Below are 20215 nucleotides of genomic sequence, written 5' to 3'. Positions count from 1 at the left end.
TTGACGAAATTCAAATTACGTTTTTCATGTCTCGAAAGCGCGACTTAGGATATACATTAGATTTATATATAGCGTTGTTCTAATGTAGGTATTTTGACACAAAATCGGCCTTTTTCTGAAATGATATGCTAATTTTTTTCATGTTTCGCTCCTATGTCTCAAATTATGCCTAGATATTAAACTTCGTAAAATTTGGTGTGAAATTTACTGAGAAATTCAAAAATGTATCTTGGCTTATTTTTTCCAGTTTGCGCCAAGAATAATTCACTTGGAGAACTTCTTTATTTACAGCAACCTTTTTTCCCTCTCCTTTTTTTCATTCTGGACGAGCGGAATAAAGGTCATCTTTCATTCAAATATAATTTTAACAAAGTGCGTAAATCGCATTTGAGATTATCATCGCTTATAACATATATGCAAAACTTCAAAACTCGCCAATATGTAAATTCACGTATATCTTAGGAAATATTGAATCAAAAACTCTAACGTTTCGAAGATATTCTTAGAAATACATCTACTTTAAGATGATGGTAAAAATTTTATAGGTTATAATTCAAAATTGTTTTCGAAAAATTTATAAAAATTATTTTAAAATGCAAAATTTAAAAATAAATCATAAAAACTGGGTGAATTGGATTTTAAATGAACCTAAAATTCGAAATGTGATAGAAGAATAAAAAAAGTTTAATATAAAAAGTGATATTGATACGGAATTCAATTAACATGGAGGAGTTAAAATTTTGAGAGCTAATTTTTTAAAAGCTACTTGTGCGATTTTTACAAAATTTGGCAATCTGGCATAATTTGAGCCATAGAATCGAAATATCGATAAAGCTGACATGTCATTTCTGAAAAAAGTCCAATTTTGTGTCAAAATACCTACATTAGAATTTTCGTGCACCATATATTCGATGTTACAATAACCTTGATCTGATTCGAAATTCCGGTCATGATGAAGACTTTCTTTTTATTTTATCCATCAGTTAAATGATGATAGTTAGTTGTAATAAACTCTGCATTGGGAGTTCCACGAACTTGAGACATCCTTGTAGGTTCGAAAATCAACTGAACGAAAAGTGACGCAGCAGTTCAGAGAAAGAAGGGAGGGGATCAAAAGTTTCAGTTTCCAAGTTTTGGTTAGCAATTTGGTGTTGGTTAAGAGGTATCTGCATTAAACGTAACGCATGATAAATTTGAATGACGCAGTTTAGACGTATGATGCTATTTCTAGGCTGAGAGATGAAGTTCCCAAATTAAATGAAAAATAAAAGAGGTTTATAGCTAATTAAAATCAAGTTTGGTTTCATATTTTATAACTTACTTATTTATCGTTGTATTGTTGCGTGCGTATGGGTTCGTAATAAATTGAATGCACGCAGCTCTGATGATATGTTGATAAACTTATTTTATCAAAAGAAATACTTCAGAGCAGTGGCGTAAATAAGGGTATGCAAGGAATGCAGTCGCATAGGGGCCGAAGGCTATATACAATATTCGTAACAGTATATATAAGATTAAAAATGAAAACATTTTTAACTATTACAACATTATTGGCCATGTAAGAATGAAAATAAGAGCACTGTTATCGAACATTAAAGGAAGGAAATTTGTTTAAAGGATATAGAAATGATAGCAGAGAAATGATATTTATAAAAATGACAAGATTCAGTTCATTTAAATTTGTCATTGACAAATTTGATTTAATCTGTCGCTTTCTTCTAGTAGCCCTACAGTTTTATTTTTAATAACATTTGAATAATTGCGATAGCTATAAAAGCTGTTTTTATTTTTAGTGAATTTTAATAAAATCTTATGATTTAATTTTTAATACGTGATTTTATAACTAAATACAAACAGATTATGCGCTTTGCTTTCGTCACACTTGAAAAATTTCTTTGTTTAATTTTACTATATGAAATATAAAAAAAAGCTAATGTGCATAGTTTTAGGGCTTGCATAAAAAATAATTTAATTATTTTGTTTTAGTTTGATAAAGCTGTTCAATTTCTAAACAGAAATATATTATTTACACGTATAGATAAATAAGAAATAATTTTAACATTTACTTTTCATTAATGAAATACAATAAGCGAAAAATGTTTTATTTATTTAAAAAAACTTTTTTTTATATTACAGTGAATACGCAATTTGCTCGCTCTACAAAATAACTTAGTTATCTGGACAGATTGTGTTCCCATTTAATGCGATTATTCGTAGTTATTATTATAGTTTTGCTATGTATAATACCCAACTGTAAGCAGAGAAAATTAAAAGTCCTTAAAAACTGATACATTCCAAAATTTCATAAACATATTAGGATACTGTGATACAACTTTAATTACCGTTTTATTAGCATTAACTAGGAGTATTTTATTAACTGCTAATAATAATAACATATAAAAGTCGCTTTAAAGAAAAAATATCAAATTTCTTTCAAACAATTTATACGGAATTTAAGAGTGAATTATGAGGGGAAAAAATGCTTTTTACCTTCATCTATTGAATCTGGCTCTTTGTACACTTGTTTATGCCTAAAAAGCTCAGGATCTACCCCTGCTTGTTCAGTCTAAAAATAACAGAGCGGAATTAATAACCTAAAAATCAAAATGGAAAAACTATGCAAGAAAAATATAAATGACCATGAAAAATTCCCTAATTTTTATAGGAATTTTGATATTCAGATTATTTGGTGTAACTGGCAGTTTCAATACCCATTCAGTATGCTGTAATTACTATATACTTTCTATTTAACGGCTTCTGCGGGGCCAAATGGGACCACCTTCTATGGGGAACTCCCTCACTTGTGGGTCTAAAGTTGGGACCAAATCTTGCGTGCTAGGACTGACTTATGTGAACCCTAGGGTATGAGTCAGCGGCACCCTGTGAACATTGTGTAAAAAAGAAACGTGAATCGTCAACTTTCCTATGATATAAACACAAAAGATTATCTAGTGGAAGTTGTACTGTCTATTCTAACAGCGATTCTTAACAGTCTTTTGATTGCTTCTTTGCTTAATTTTAAGTAGTTCCTAACAGGATACTCTTTCCCCGTACAACAACTTCCAAGCTTACATGTAGACTTTATGAGGCTCTTTGCCGTCTATTCGTCTGAGTTTCCGGAGCAGGGTGGAGCAGAGAGTAGATGGTTTCTGCCAGGAAGATATCACACTGTGAGGCTAAGGCCAGGTCAATTGTCTTCCTTGGTGGCGCTCACTCGTTCACTTAGATTATTCTATTTAGAGACTATTCTTGTTGATAAAACGTCAACTGTTACTTCTGATATTAAATATCAGTTTCAGTTGATGCTTAATTTACTAACAGGTTAGTGTATTTGAGATGGCAAGATTAGAAGGTAAACTTCAAATCACAGACCAAAGAGATAATATTCCGATAAAATCAAACAACTGGCTCAAGAACGTATTTTTGCCTAAAAAGAAACGCCCTTAAAAGTATGTGACGTTTTATACTCTCTAAAAGGAAAAATCTGAAACCGTGAAGAAGACACTACTTTAAAATACAGATACCACAAAACGTAAGATTTGGATTAAAAGACCTTAAAATAATTACTAAAGGCGATCTTCTGAAAGAGACAGCAAAGGCGGCTGTTCTCAGATTTCTTCAATGTGAAATTAACCAAGTTCAAGAACTTAAACAAACATAAGTTAAATATTCATAAAATCGTCCATTTAGGAATTTTATTTACAACGGATCTTGCAACACAACAAAGGAGGAATTAAAAAGATTCCTTTATAGCTCAAAACGGTAGCATAACGATAGATAAATCAATTTAGGTGAAATTTTGGTATATACAAAAAGAACTCGCATCTCTAGGCGCTGGAAATTACCCCGGCGTGAAATTCCAGAAGAGCGTGCTTAAATTGTGAACGTTTTAATTTGTAGGAATATATGACCGATCTAATGCTATCGATGTTGTCAATACGGAAAAATCTCTGCAAACTTCAGACTGAAGAGGCCTTTGTAAACTGAGGCAAAACTAGCCACAATCACAAGGCCGTTCTGAATGCAATGCTAACAACCATCTAAAACTGTCTGTACATCATTCAAGTATATTTGAAGATTTGTCCAATATGACATGTAGAAATTGTGGAAATTTGTAAGCGAATATTTTATGTATACATTTTCCTCATACTTTTATAAAAGACATTCAGATTAATTAAGAAACAATAACACGCCGAACAAATATTAATTTAGAAGTCAAAGAACAAAAATAAGCGTTGCTGTGAAAATTTGAAAATAGAATGCTGATTTTTGTTGTTTGACTTCTAAATTAACATTCAAATTAATATGGCGCGGATTCAGGCAGCAGCAGTAGAGATAAAAGTTGATGTTCTTAAGTTGACTACTGTGCTCATACGAGCTGCTATAATGGCAAACTGCCTTTTACAAAAGGCGAAGTTCGTTCTCTGTTAGAGCTCAAACAAATAAATCATAAAATGGTTAAAAAGCTAATAACTCGGAAGAAACAATTCAAATTATTTTAGAACAATGGTATCAAACTTGCGCCCTGAGGGCCGCATACGACCCCAAAGCAATTTATCTCTTTCCATACATTAATTAGCATTTCCCATACATTAATTATTATGAGAATTAAAAGAACGGTTTAAAATTTTAATAAATTTTGAGTCCAATTTTATATTATATTCACTACAATTAAAAACGAGCGTGGATAACGACCCAAAAAATTTACAAATGGAGCAAATTAACTTATACTGTGATTTAAATCTTACTTAAAGATTTTAAAATACGGAGTTGGTTATTTTTTATTTCATACTTGTGAAAAGATAAATACTTTTAATTTTGAATTTTTGCAGTAATAATAATCAGTTTGCTTGGGTAGATATTTATATGTAAACAGTATTATTTTGCGCTGTTGAAAACTATGCAAGAAAAATATAAATGACCATGAAAAGTTCCCTAATTTTTATAGGAATTTTGATATTCAGATTATTTGGTGTAACTGGCAGTTTCAATACCCATTCAGTATGCTGTAATTACTATATACTTTCTATTTAACGGCTTCTGCGGGGCCAAATGGGACCACTTTCTATGGGCCTTTGGATTTCACACAGAAAATAAATATAAATTGAAGTTTTTTTCCTTTGCTTCATTATTATTGTTATTTTTTCCTTTGCTTCATTATTATTATATACAGTGGAACCTCGAGATACGAGTTTAATGCGTTTCAGCATTAAGCTCATATATCGAATTTCTCGTATCTAGAAACAAACTTCCGAATTGAAAGTAATGGAAATCCAGTTAATCCGTTCCGCACCCCCAAAAATATAAACATAAAAATCAATTTTCAATCATTAAAAACGACACTGGTAAATAATATAACCTTTAAGATAGCTTCCGACAAAGACCTTTTAATTATTTCTCGTTAATCTACACCAACAACAGCTTCTCGACATCTTTTAGGAGTTTTGGATGGTGCTTGGAAGTAACGGTAACTCCTTTGGCTCCATCAAATTTCTTAATTTCTTTCCGCTTCTTCAGAATAGTGCAAATGATCGATGTTGAAAGGTCGTAAGTCTTTGCCAATTCCATCACTCTTATACTGCGCTTGTTTATCTATGATTTCTTTCTTAACTTCAACGTCCATAACTTCTATATTTTTCTTTGCAGCACTATCTGAGGCAACACGCTTCTTGGGAGGCATCGTGAAATAAATATTTTCACGTTAAATGTAATAAACAATTGACTCACAAGCGCAAAAACACGTTGATCAAAGAACACCGAGTGATCTGACCAGGGGATTACCCGACTCGAGCCGGTTCCGGAAGTGGCTCCACGCATACCAACAGCCTGTCTCACTGCTCGTCACTCGAGTCAATGCTCGCATTTTGAGACAAAGTTTCACTCATACTTTCCTAGTATCTCGAATTTCTCGTATCTAGAGGTGCTCATATCTCGAGGTTCCACTGTACATGTTTTTATAAAGAATAAATAAAATTAAAAATTTAGTTAACAAATTTGTTTTATAAAAAAAATGAAATTTCGGTTAAAACAAATTACCCCTTCAGCTGCATCCGGCTCTCATTAAAATTAAGTATATTTTCAAAAATAATCAGCAAAATATAATTACTGGTGAAGTAATAAAAAGAAAAATTTCACGAATGCAGTTTAATAATCTCATATTAAATAAAAGAAGAGAACTAGACAACAAATGTATATTTACATCTCTAAGATTGAATGTGATTTCTAAATTGGTGGAAAACGATTCCCAGAATTCTGGATACATGTCTAGCACGTCCAGTAGGTCTTCGCGATTTATCTTATGCAGATCACAGTACGTCAAGGCACGGACGTTGCAGCGAGATTTACCTACAGTGCTGTAGCTGCAGGGATTCTCTCCGAAGATATCGTCTTTGCCTGAAAGGAACAAAGCTTCTATTAAGAAGGAGTTGAAAAATTTCGAATAAATTGTTCTTAAGGAAAACAGGTTGGTTAAGTATTTTCCATTGTGACAATCTTAGCATTTAAATTGACCTTTTATGTAGATCAGATGATTTTTTTTCCACGGAAGAATCTATCGATAGTTACTATTAGCTTATTCTGCTAAGTTTTTTAAACAAACAATTCAACGCACTTAAAAAAAGGGCAGAGATGGATTTTGCTGTGATGATTACGCATATTTTGTATATTTCATATATATATATATGTAATGATATTTTTAAATGAATTGATTAAATTAAATTCTAATAATATTGCTTAATAATGTGTTGGCGATTCTCTACCTAAATTGCATCCCTGTTCCTAAATATTTGCGAAATCCTTTCTTTATCATAACAACAAAAATCAGCGTTATATTTTAAAATTTTCACAGGACTAGTTTCGATGGTTTCACTGAACCACCATCCTCAGAAGCAAAAGCGCAGATGCACGAGATAGGATATAATGACTGGACAGAAAATAAGCTAGTGGCGTCATCTGTTGATGAAACCAGAACAAAACATAATTTCTTTAAAGGCCGAAGGCAAAGATGGATTGGAATTAGGATCGTTAACTAGAACAGAAAGATTTTTTGAATGTGAAATGCCTCTAGAAAATTCAATTCTCCAATGGAAGATGTTTTTTGAATAATTTTGGCAGCAGAAAAATTGAAAGTGTGATTTTCGGACCAACAATGTTGAGCAACAGAAGACTTCTGTGTTTCCTTTTCTCTAACATATGCCTCACGTTCCTTGACGCGAAATTTTAAGGCTCTCTTAGTTTGGCCAATGTAAATTAAACCACACTGGCAAGGAATTCTATAAATACCCCAGGAATTTCTATCCGGAATGGGGTTCTTGAGTATGGAACTCGAAATTTTATTGATGGGAGAATAAACGACCCGAAGTTAAATTTCTGCAAAACAGGTGCAACTTTATAGCTAATTAATGGAAAGAAGGGAATGACAACATAATTTTTATAATCTCCTAAAACAAGAGTGTGCCTTTTAGTGTGTTGAGATGAGAAATTTTTAACTCCTTGATTAATAATGTTGGGTGAAAAGCCCCTGTCAATAGCTATTGCTTTGTGTCTTAATTATATTAACCTGTTGGCGCCCGCCAAATCGCCAAACTCATAAATCTGTCATATTACATAAAGTCCTTACGAACATTCCTGATGAGAAGATAGCGTCACCCCGTGATTTCAATTAATATCGCTGACTGAATGAGCACCATGATGCACACTTATCTATAAATAGGGCTTCTCGAGATACAGGAGGAATGCTTGTGAGATGGATGCTAAAATAAACGTATCACTTTATACTCCAAATTTTGTCTCATTCCTATTGCCCCGGCTGCAGAACACAAATAATGTATGAGAAAATACATTTCATATATATATATATATATATATTCTATTGATATTTCAAAGAAAAGATAATATTATTTTAATTCAACAAGCAGATGATATGCTTTTAAAAAAGTATAGATTTAACTCTGTATGAAAGAATATGTATATACGTATGTGTGGTGATATGCTTCTTTTTATAAGAATGGCAACGCGCTCACCAGTAAGATCACGTGATCACTTCTCAGAGAGAGACGGAGACAGGAGTAACGATGAAGTTCGAAAGCGAAGGACTCTGAAGTCTCCTTATGAAGTTATTCCGTTTTTATGATGCCATAGATTGACTTTGTCTTCTCATTTCTTTTTATTTCTATGCATCATCTTTGTGTTAATTACGTCTGTTATGTTCGCGTGTTTTCGTAATTAAATTATTAAATGTTACTACCGTTGTTATGAATAAGACTGTTGTTAGAGTTCGTAAGTACAACTACATCCTACATATATATTAAGAATATGCTTTCATAAAGAGCTAAGTCTATAAATTTTAAAAGCATATCATTTGCTTCTTGAGTTAAAATAATATTACTTTTTGTTTTAATTTCATTAAAGATAAATATTCTATTATTATATCTCTGTTATATAGTATATATGATAAAAAAAACTCAGAAGTAATGACCAGCAGGAATTTTGATGGCGTAGAAGTGTTAATCCATAATTAATAAGAGATTGGAGGCGAAGGCAGTTTAAATCTTAATTTTTTATTTCAGTAAACATATTACGGCCAGAAACAAGTCAGCACATTAAATGTGCCTATTCCAAAAAGTTTACATGTTAGATAAATTTGCAGTAAGATAGAAGGAGCAGGTAGACTGCAGTCCAGCTAGGCGAAAGCATAGAAAGCAAGTGTGTGTTATGTTCAGGGTGAAATCTTAATTCAGACTGAGTTAGTTCTGGTTCTCAATGCATTTTGATTGGATATTTAATAATGCTATAAAATTACTATTGGCTGCTCGAGTTTTAGTTCCATTTACATCAACAGAATTATGCAAGAGTCATATGACATGGATTAATCTAGAAATTACGCAGTGCAGGCAGAGGTTACTATTTGTAGAATTGAGAAGGGAAATTAACTTTGCTAATTTAATCTTTTATATAGTTTTTATGTATCTTACATATATATATATATATATTGTAAGAAAATATTGCAAAGTATCTAGTAATCGGCGTTTTCTATCAATTGATAAAATAGTCATTAAATGGCGTTAAAAGCCTGTGCCTTTATAACCAAATTGTGAAACAAGGTAAGCTCTAAAAACAAGCTTTGGTAAGAGTTGATTAAGGAAGGATGCAGCAGAAATAATAACAATAGCTTTTATTCCCTTGAAAAAGGTATTGTCTCCGAATTGAGAGAGATTAAAAATATTTTTCGTCCAATGTGGCGTTAGCCCAATGCTCTCGAAATGTATATGTGTCTGCAAGTGGAAAAAGGAAACCTGCCTGTCTGGGTGTAATATAAAATCTGAAAACTTTCAGATTTTTTAAAAATATTTTATTTCCACTTCTTTTATTCTTGCAGTTCTACTTCTGCTGAAGCTGCCACTGCTGCCCGAATGGAACGGGTAATAATGTACTGCATCAATAGTAATAATGTACTGTATTAACCTTGCTACGGACTGAAAATAAAGGTATGGGCTGGCTCACCATCCTCTATAGGAATTTTTCCAGCATTGCTTTAAAATATTTGTTGCACTAAATCATTACAGGTCGAGGTAAAATTTCTACTGTTTGAAATATTGATGAGACAAAATTAAGCTTCACGATGCTAAAACATCTTATTAGAAATAATAAAAAATAATGAATTTTCGCTGTTTGCCTGAAAGTATTTTACTATAAAAGTAGTTGGTTGATCAAGAAATTTATTGGGCAGGTGGAAAGCAACTGTTGCCAAGGGAGTCAGAAGAACTCACCTAAAATGGCCATAACGACATCGTCTTTTAAGATCTCTATCGTTCCTCGAGAGAGGAAATAAAGAGCTGTCAGCACATCTCCCCGGTGGACTAATGTGTCCCCAGGTGGCGCATGCGTCGTTTTGAACTTCAAGGAAAGAGCTCGAAGGCATCCAGGGCTGGCTCCTTTGAAAGCGGAGCAGTTATTGAGCAAGTTCCGGTTCAAATGGAGACATATGTCCGCTTGCAAACAGTCTGGAAAACCTTTTAAAACCTGTAAAGAGGAAAATAACGATGAGAAAATTCTAGATTTATACAATATTGCCATCCGACAAGAAGAAAATGCTTTTCAGAAACTTTAGGTTGTTGAAATTGTGAGCATAAAAAAGGGAGAAAAAACTGTTATATAGAACATAAAAAAAAAGGATTCCTCATAAAAAAGAAACTGTTATGAAGAACAGTAGGTATTATACATTTAAAAAGACACTAAGCTGTCAGGAATGACTTGGTGCTGGCAATGAAATATCTTTATTTTATTTATAAGTAAATGAATAAAAACCCGAAATTATGAAAACATCATAAATTATGAAACGTGTCGCAAACACCAGTATCTCTGAAAAAAGTCTGATAACTTTATCTGAAAAAAAGCATTATTTCTGAAATCTCCGTATCGGCTGATTCAGTGTATCCGTTATTTATTGTGCCCTTCCCCAATATTTTTTAAAATAAAGAAATAAACAATTTATAGCTTATATAATAAGAAAGAACTATTCAAAACATGGTGAAATACAGTAGCTCGAACGCATCTAGTAAGATTTTCTCACGTCAATCCAATGTTTTTTTCTCAATTCATCATGAACACATTTATTATGCCCTCAAACGCAGCAGGAAATGATGTTGTATTGTTTATGATGTGGTACGGTCTAAAGCAACATTTTTTATTAGTTTATTATTTCTTGAAACTATATTGTATAAGTATAGTATGGTTTCGTTGCTGTTTTACTATTTGAGGTTAAAATTTCAAAATACTATAGTTTTTTAATAGGTGAGAAAGAAAAGGTATACTGCAAATATACAATGCATTTTAATAATTCTCAAAATTTTTAATATTATTCTTATATTGTAGGGTTTCCGTCAGTTCAATTAACCAATTATTCACATTTTTGTTATCTTTCTTGAACTCCTCAACTTCCCCTCGCACTTCCCCGTCAGGATGCTAATTTAAGTGAAGCGAGTATATAGAGGTGAATCTTGGAGTTTACTCAGAGCGTGTTTTGGCTAGCCTGCAAACGTTTCGATTTTGACCTTGCTGTTATGCGGAGTTGCTGATACGCCTTTTGGGCACTTAAATAATTATCACGCACGGTTAAGTTGTCGAGTCAGCCTAGTTAGACTTAACTTAAAGTGCTAGTTCAGCGCTACTCTTTAGACTTGAATTGATTTGTGTAACAACGCTTAAATTCCACCGCAAGTTGTCGGTGTGTTTGTTAAGCACGAAGTACGTGCCTTTCTGTTCCTAGTTGATAATAATAAAAGGTTATTTTCATACTTCTTCTGTGCTGGTATTATTTCACGCCTATGAGAGAAGTCGTCAGGTTCCTTAGTAGGATCTAGTGGCCAAAGAGAATAAGATCCTATAGTATTTACTACTTAATATTGCTAATGTCTTACCATATTTAATTTATCAATTAAATTGCACCATATCAGTTTTATGAACATCATATTTATAGACTATATAGTATATTACATATATTGTATATATACTATATATTACATATTATAATAACAACATAGTCAATAAATAGGTAAGAAATGCTACATAAATATTGTTATGAATTTTGTACATATGTAAATAACTTTAGTGAAATTATATTATTTCTTTTGTATAATATAATATGAAAATCTAAAGAGGCTCAGCTTTTCTGGAAAAGAAAGTAGGTTCAACACTGAGCAAATAGCTATCTGCCTAAACTGGCGCGATATCGCCAAGTTGGGACGATTTTGGAGACTGAATTTACCGCCAAGTTTGGCGAGATATTTACAAAACTCGCCAAACTGGGCGACCATTTGGCGACATTTTGGTCCGGACCCTGTATAACTGTAATAATAACTTCCAGTAAGTTCGAGAATTGGAAGGTGCTAGAGATTTCTCGGCGGCAGGGAGAAATTACGTAAGAGCGGGAAGAGCATCAGTTTCTCGGTAAGAGTTGTTTAGATGAGTACAAGTTCGGAGTACTGAAAGATCTCCGTAGGAGCTTGACCTGTATAAGCATTGTCTTTGCATTGCGTTATGTCTAACGTCCTCAGTAGTTTGAATTTTAGCTACTGATTGTACTCTGTGATACTGAGAAGAGCTGTACGGGTGTTGTTGTGTAAAGATTTACAACTGTACAGTGTTCCTTTTTGTAAAATAAATTTCATCATCTGTGTGCATTCAATCTGTTACGAATCCGTACACACGCAACAGTTTTTGGTGTCAGAAGTGGGATTGGAAGTGGGATTTTTGGTGTCAGAAGTGGGATTGGTGACAAGAGGGTTGCGTGAGCAATTAAGACAGCTGGTGATTGCCTTTTATGAGTTCCAAGAAAAGATGAAAGGGGCCGCCAACTTGTCAAAGAAGAAATGGAAAAGGGCCAAGAATACATTAAAGCAGAAACGAAAACGAGCCAATAAAAGATTGAATAAAATCAAGAGGAAATGCAAATAGAAATTTCTGCCACAATACAAAACAAATTTGAGGCTACATAAGTTAGAATAGAAACCGTTGAAGGTAGATTTGGAGAAATTCAAGAGTTTCTGCTGTCGAACAGCAAATCGGAGAAAGAATTTCTGCTGTCCAACAACAAATTGATGACAGAATTTCTTCTGCTGTCATCAAGGAAATTGGCAGTTTAAGGAAATCCATAACGACAGCTGGTCACAATTCTAACACCTTTAAATTCGAACTTATGACGTCCCGATCCTCTCCTCTCTAAAACTATCCAAGTACGATGGAGAGACCAACGGAAATGTACAAAACGCATTTCTCTATAGTGGACAAAGGCTATTGGATGGAATTCCGAAGCTTAGCTTTACCTTTGTTTTTGGCATTAAATTTAATTTTCTTTCGACAACTTTTATTTCACTTTAAAATTGATTATCTCTACATATATAAGCGAAATACCACTGACTCATCACGAGATCTCCGAAACTATATACCGAATTGACTTAAAATTTTGCTTAGTTACTCATTCCACGATACGACGCACACTAAAGAACGCATTTTACGTAAATCCTGCCCAAAATGGTTTTTTTCTTATACAATAGAAGTTTCTCATTTCCTACATTTGGTTTTCAAATCCAAGTTCAGAATTTTCTTCTGTTGTTGCCAAAACTAGATAAGAAATACAATGAATGAATTTTTCTTTAAAAATTTGCTGCTAATGAATGCATTTTTCTTTAAAATTATTAAATTGGTAAATAACGTGCATCTATCCAATAAATACACGCAACATTTAAATGATAAGGTTAATAATTACATTTTATATTTGCACATAAAGTTTTGAAATAATTTTTTATTTCATTTTTGTTTTTTAACTACAAACCACATTCCATTTATTCCAATACCATGATTTTTTGTAGCAATAAAAATTTTTCTCGGGCATTCTGTTTCTAAGATAAACGCCTTTGATTTACCGCAGGGTATTTAAAATACAAGTCAGGAAATCTCATCGTCTTTAAATAAAGTCGTTGGCACAACAGAACGAACGGTGCGAACAGAAATTTAGCCATGTCCCACCCTTCACCATTGTGCTTAAAAATAAGAAAAAACTCTTTAAAGAATAAGAAGAACCCACCATATTCATATCTATGCCATTCGTGTAAGTCCAAGCGTGCTGAAAATACTCTTCCAGCCGTTGTCGTAGAGGATTTGGTATTTGGTGAAAGCGTATAAATTCCTTCACTCGTAAAAGCTGAGTGTGGTACCGAGCAGTACCTGAATACAGCCTCTGAATGATTGCCGATACGTTTCCAAAGATACTGGCATACATGAGAGCTAAAAGCAGACAGAAGAAAGGGCATTTATAGTTTCAGTATTGTTATTTGCAAAACTATTCACATAAAATTAAATAACAACAAATGATATAATTATGTTACTTTTAACAGATCCTTCATTACATTTCTAAAATGATCTGCGAAGTTTTAATGATCCGAATTACTACGTGATCTACAGGTCAATTCAAAAAGAATACTTCATTTTTGCAAGTTTTGTGCAAGTAATTATTTTGGTTAAAACAACCCACCAACAAGTAAGGTCTTCCAATCTTGAACATTACTTATTTCCTCAAAAATATATGTGAATCTACTCATCTAAAAATGCTTAGTAGCAAAATGATATCTGCTAATATTCCATAGGTAATCAGAAAATAAACGGAGCTTTTGATCCGCCAATGGAGACCTTTATGACGAATATGATCACCTATGACGAACCATCTGACAGAATTTTAAAATTTCATGAAATCTTCAAAACAGCTCTGCATTGTCAAATACTGCAGATATGTGCATTTTCAGATTCCTATTTACACTGATTTAGAAATAAATTTTTTATAGAATGCATATCTAAATGAGCAAAAGTATTTTCAATTTTTTATGTATTTCTGTTTAATATATATTATATATATAATGTTTAATATAAAGGAAAAATATAGATGATTCCGCAGCCTCAAAAATAGCTATAACACTGACTGTTAAATTACTAAAATGTAACAAAAATAAAGAAGCAAAAATGAAATAACGTTTTTAATTACCAAAAAAGCCGAACTTTCTTTCAAGATTCGTTGCGACACTATTCGAAAGAGTTTTTTTTTGTATAGCGCTATTTCAGGCATTCCAGAAATAAATTTAAGTATAATTTTGTTATTGAAACTTATTAATTAGATGTTTTATTTTACATTTATTCTGACAGAGTAATTGAGCCTCTTTATCGATAAATTTTGTTTTACTTATATGATTTTATGTTTTGTCGATTTTACTATTTAATTTCTGTACCAAATACAATTGTAGTAAGTGTTAAACATTATATTATATAAACAATACGCACGATTACATGTTATTTTAAATTAAATTAAATAAATGCCATCTACAGATCTAGTAGATACATTGCGCTCAAATCAGTGACTTTTGTATTGCACTAAACATAGGGTTAAGAATTCATTTTCTTCTATAATCTTATTAGGTCGAGAGAATATTTGCACTAGGTTCGTCTTGCAGAATATTGCAGTCAGTTGTTTTAAGTTGATATTAATCAAAGTCTCTAAGGTTTGTTTATTATTTATCTATCACTTAAATGTTAATTGTTGCCGCTCATTCTTTCTCAATCTTTTTTTAAATATTTTTATATTTGGAAGCTACAAATAACTTTAGTTTAAACTGAAATAAAAGTAAAAATAATTAGGAAACCAGATTCTCGATAGTTATTAGTTTCACCTCCTTTTTGTTCAGTGCCTCCCTGACTCTAAAACGGTGTCTTTATTTCGTAATATAAATACATATAGTCTAGTTTAGATATTGTTTCAAGATTACACGGCATACATTTATACAAATTTTAACATATTAGGGTTTTAAACTCAAATATCTAATTTTTGAGATTTCAAAACAATATGAAAGTCCAAAGGAAATTACGGTTGTAGAAGTAATAGTAGAAATTCTCGCCTCAGCTGAAGAGACTGGCTCTAAAAATGATTTATATGATACATCTGAAGGTGAAGAACAGATGTTTAGTCAAATACTGAATTTTGGGGTAAAATGTACAGGAAACCACAATCATATATTACACGATAAAAATAAATTAAAGAAAAATAAAATTCTGACGTAATATAAGAACTTATTTTAAAAAGTCGAAATGTAGCTTGAAATGTGAGCAAAATAAAAGTAGGCAAATGAAAAACTTATAATATTTTCATTTTTAAAAGATAGGAAGGACTTTGAGAAATGTTTCGTATTCATTTTACGCAGGAGTAAAAACACGAAAGCTCCCACGCAGGCATTCCGTTCATCATGATTCCTAACCACGTTGAGCCCCACCTGTATCCGAGCTTTTAAAGATTGCTAAATGCTAGAAGTTTGTTCTGATTTCAAACCAGATAAAACGGGCTGGTTTTATGGCTAGTTTTCATAATTTTCCCTACGTGTAACGTGAGTGCGAGTCTGTTTCCTCTAGAAAGACTTCCAGAAAGGCATACCTGCATTAAGGCAAATAATCCTCGTGTTTTGCTATATTCAGCTATCCACATCGAAGTAACTGCGGTCAGCGGTTTCACCGGTCGGCCACCAGTACTTTGTAGCTTTGAAACTATTGTATTTCGGTTCCAGTCTCTAACTGTAATTGGTGAAAGATAGATTACTTACTTTGACTATTTTTTTATTGCACTTCATCTATGCTACACATTTAATCCGTATTTATTATTACGTTAAGCAGTAGCATTTGTATAATGACTAGTATAATGATTAGTAGTATTTGTAGAATGACTAGTATAATGATTAGTAGTATTTGTATAATGACTGAATATGGCGCATCTTTCCACAGTAAAATAATTTCCAGAATTTCTTGTATTCTGACCTAATTTTTCAAGGATTAAATTTTCATCAGCACTATTACATCTTTAAATATGCATATACTGATAGCCAAAATATGTTTGCTTGAGCATTTTATCTGTTCATTCATTATTTTGCGTTTCCGTTGCATGAATCGATCGGTGGCGATTTTTCGAATTTTCAAACCTGCATTCTAAAAGTTTCAAAGTCGGCAAGTAGCGCTGTATCACCAAATCTCGTTATTTTTTTTCAGTCTTTTAACTACATATTTATAAAATGTCAGCAGTTAATTTTTCTACTGTTATGTATTACTAGATGAGTAGGTTCACATACGTTTTCCCAGAAAAATTCAGAGTTTTGGATGACTTTCTTTGTAAAATTTTCTAATGCAGTGGTTCTTTTTCCCCCCATGCATCCCTTTCATATGCTAGAAGTTCATTCCCTCTTCCTTCCCCAAACTCCAAAAATGCATATACATTTATTTAGATTTAGATGATTTTTCAGTGGCACAACAGGAAGTAGGAGTCAGGCTGACCACATTCTCCCTCCAAAATTATAAAATTCTGCTCTAGCCCTGGTTGAGAACTCCTGGGATAAGGTATCATCAGATTGGAAGAATACCACCAGACTGTAAGCCGAATGTCACCCCCACACCTTACAGCGATGGTTTCAATGAACATCCGAATAGTCTCACGACGCTGACAAAGCTAGAGGCAGAGGTGCTGCAAGCACAGAATCTTTGACATGGCCCGATAAAAAATGTATAACAGTGTAATATCTAGTGTTCTTGATGGCAAATTGCAAACTGTTATTGACAATACGACAGGCAAGCCAATTATGAAACAGATGTTTATTAAAGTATTTAATTCTCTCCCAATTTTCTCATTTAGAAGTCTCACAATAAACCTGCGATTTTTTGTAACCATAGATACTTATATTTGCAACAGAATTTCAAAATAAATTTAATAATTAGTTAATATGTTTTATGAATTTATTTATTTGTTAGCACTTTTTATGTGACTATTAGAAAATTTGATTATTTCGATAATTAGCCTTATTCGATATATTAGTTAGTGATGCCAGCTGCCTAAATCGTTCGATCCGGGTTCATGCCCGGAGAAAGCATGGACATTTATAATGCATAGTGTCTGTAGTATAGAGACATTTAAAATATCGTCGAACTAAAAATTCCATCGAGAAGTCGAGGACAGGGGAAGAAAGTTAATTAGACCCTTTGAACCGTTTTCCAAAGTGTTCTCCGTTAAAACTGGAACAGGGCTGGGCAATGTCCGCCTATGACCTATAAGGTGCTCTAGGCCTTGGATAACGACAGGCGTTTTTACCTCTTTGTCATGATAAATTTACAAATCCGGTCGAGATAATCTCAGATCGGGAGGACAAGTAAAGAAACAGAAAATTTTATTTCATATACAGTTTGAATAATTTTTCTTATATTTGACAGTACTGCTAAATACCAAGTGTGGCAAGTTCTTTTGTATATCAGACGTGAAATTTCCTTCCTTCCGATTTATCCTATATTTGTTACTCATTATATTAATGTTTTTCTGGTGAAGTTAGTAACTTAATTTGTGGTATCAGTTATATAGATCTCAATCCATTTATTATTACTTTCTGCAATTTTCATGTTTTAAATGAAATAAAACTTAGCGTTGTGTGAAAAAAGAATCGTTTAATAAAGATTCATGTGAATATTGAGAACAAAATAATACTTTCAACGTTGTTATAACAGCTGTTCATTACAATGACCGTTTCATTACATTAACCGGTGCAAAAAGTCTCCCAGTGAGAAAATATATTAAATGTAGCTTCGTTATAACATTCTTTTCTTTAAGACACAAGCAATCGTTATAACGAATGTAGACTGTAAAATAAAAAATTAGATTGCTAACCAAAAACTAATTGTCCGAGAGAAATATTTTTATCATAATTTATAATAGTTTTCACATTACTGCGGAGTAGTAATCTGAAGAATCGATGACTGGTTGCAGTCAAAAGCTTCCATAAAGATAATAAGTGATTAAGTGCTTAAATAAGTTTGCTGTTTCATTTTATTTTAAATTCTCTTAATTGTAACGTATAAGCAGACATTTTAATGTGTGTTACTAAATTTTCATTAAATAGTTTTCTTTAATTCTTGAAGGCCTTTTATGTTTTTGCAACTGACAATTTGTCTTTCTTTCAGATTTTAGAAATAAACATTTTTACGTTTACATTTAAACTCTAGGTACAACTTTAGAATTAATCTCTATTTCTATTCTTTGCTTGTAAAAATTGTGGATTACGAAAACTGAATCTAATCAAAATAATTATCTCTTTAAAAGGAATAAACAACCAATTCTAGAGTTGAATTCTATATTATATTACTTGATAAAAGTGTCACAGTACACTCTATGAATATGAATGTAAAGCAATTATATCACATGGAAGATTAATGTAAGAAATCATTATATCATACTCTATCAGATTTGCATAGCATGCAACTGCTTATTCTGAATTATTTTTCTCTGATAAGTAGCCAATATGTACATACATTCGATCCTGATTTTAGTGATGTTAATAAATCTTATAACTACACAATTAAGATATATAAATGGCAGATACTTCCATACCATATCTTCTAGATTTTAAATTATGTGCTTCAAGTATCAACATAAGTTTAATTTCCCCTAAATTACATATTCACCACAGCAATTCCTAAATGTAACGAATAGTATTCTGATTAATTAATCACCATCTTGGTGTTCATGGTAACGTTTTGCTGCGCTCAGTCAGCTAAGTACTCTTGTACAGATAGCATTGGCGTTTCTTAATAGACTGGCTTCAGGATGAAAATTATGTAGTATTCAATTCAGCATATATATACATTCATGTAAGGAAGTACCTAAATTATGCCTGGTTCATAAGAAAACGTATTTACTACGAAAACAGGTTTAGAAAAAAGTCATACCATTACATTCATTGACTTTAACATATTTCAGAGGATTTTTTAGAGGCTGTATCAAACTGCAAAATACCAAATGCAAGAATAGCAAATTTTTCTAGACTTGTCTTCACGTCGAACAAGCTTAAAGGTTTCAGCCTCAGCATTTTACACCAAGAAATCAACACAGCTTGGTGTTGCAGGTGGCAAGCACAACTTGTAATTGCGGGTTACAGGTTTAATCTTACGGGTTTGGTCCAACAAGAAGGAAGGTGACTTAGAAACCTCTTCTTCAGTTGCGAGCATCATAAGATTTAGCCCTGATGACCGACATAAACTAATGAAGGAAGACTATAACGTAATTGGATAAAAAACTTCCAAGGAATGTTACTACTGACTAGATGCTATGGCAACTTTTGTTTGTATTTGGAAGTATCTGTACAGTAAACATTATATAGACACGCTTGAGTAGCTCACAATTTTAAATCTATTTTCCATGTCTTTCCAAGGATTGTGGATCATGTTCACTCTGACTGATGCCCCAGCCCCCTCAATCTTGCACTTATATATCAGCTAGGCTATAAACTCCTTGCTCTCACGTAATAATTTATTATTGCAACAGTTCTTCATCTAACTAAAATATTACATTTCAGCTGCATTGTCTCTAATTGGAAGAAATATATTGTTTTCGCTGTCGAGATAATTATGCTACAAAACTGTTGCTTCATTGAAGAATGGATCAATCACGTAATCGCATTACCTTTGGATAGGAAAGTATGGGACTATCGAGAATTCGGAAAATATCCCGAGGCAGTGGTGGCCATAGCGCAGCCGCATCACCTAAGATGGATAATTTACAAACGAAAGAACTTTTAATTATAATTGTAGGATTCATACAACAAAAAACAATAATCTCAATGGAAGAAAAACATCTAATGGCACCCCCTTACCCCAA

General features: G+C 32.5%; 1 protein-coding gene across 9 annotated transcripts in view; it reads right to left on the bottom strand.

The window, feature by feature from the left end:
- The window catches only part of LOC118190971 (voltage-gated inwardly rectifying potassium channel KCNH6-like), a 609494-nt gene that overhangs the window by 45388 nt on the left and 543891 nt on the right, over positions 1-20215 (bottom strand). For all 9 annotated transcript variants that reach the window (XM_085811757.1, XM_085811761.1, XM_085811758.1 and 6 more), the window contains 4 exons: positions 13583-13782; positions 9768-10020; positions 6200-6393; positions 2491-2566 (listed from right to left, as the gene is read on the bottom strand). In XM_085811757.1, the coding sequence (XP_085667883.1) occupies positions 2491-2566; positions 6200-6393; positions 9768-10020; positions 13583-13782 (723 nt within the window). The remainder of the gene's footprint in view (positions 1-2490; positions 2567-6199; positions 6394-9767; positions 10021-13582; positions 13783-20215) is intronic.

Source organism: Stegodyphus dumicola, chromosome 2 (genome assembly GCF_044657685.1).
Source record: "Stegodyphus dumicola isolate Sdum_Otavi_A_Nest chromosome 2, ASM4465768v1".
Taxonomy (NCBI): domain Eukaryota; kingdom Metazoa; phylum Arthropoda; class Arachnida; order Araneae; family Eresidae; genus Stegodyphus; species Stegodyphus dumicola.
Note: the sequence above shows the minus strand (reverse complement) of the source record. Positions and strands in the feature narration are given on the sequence as shown.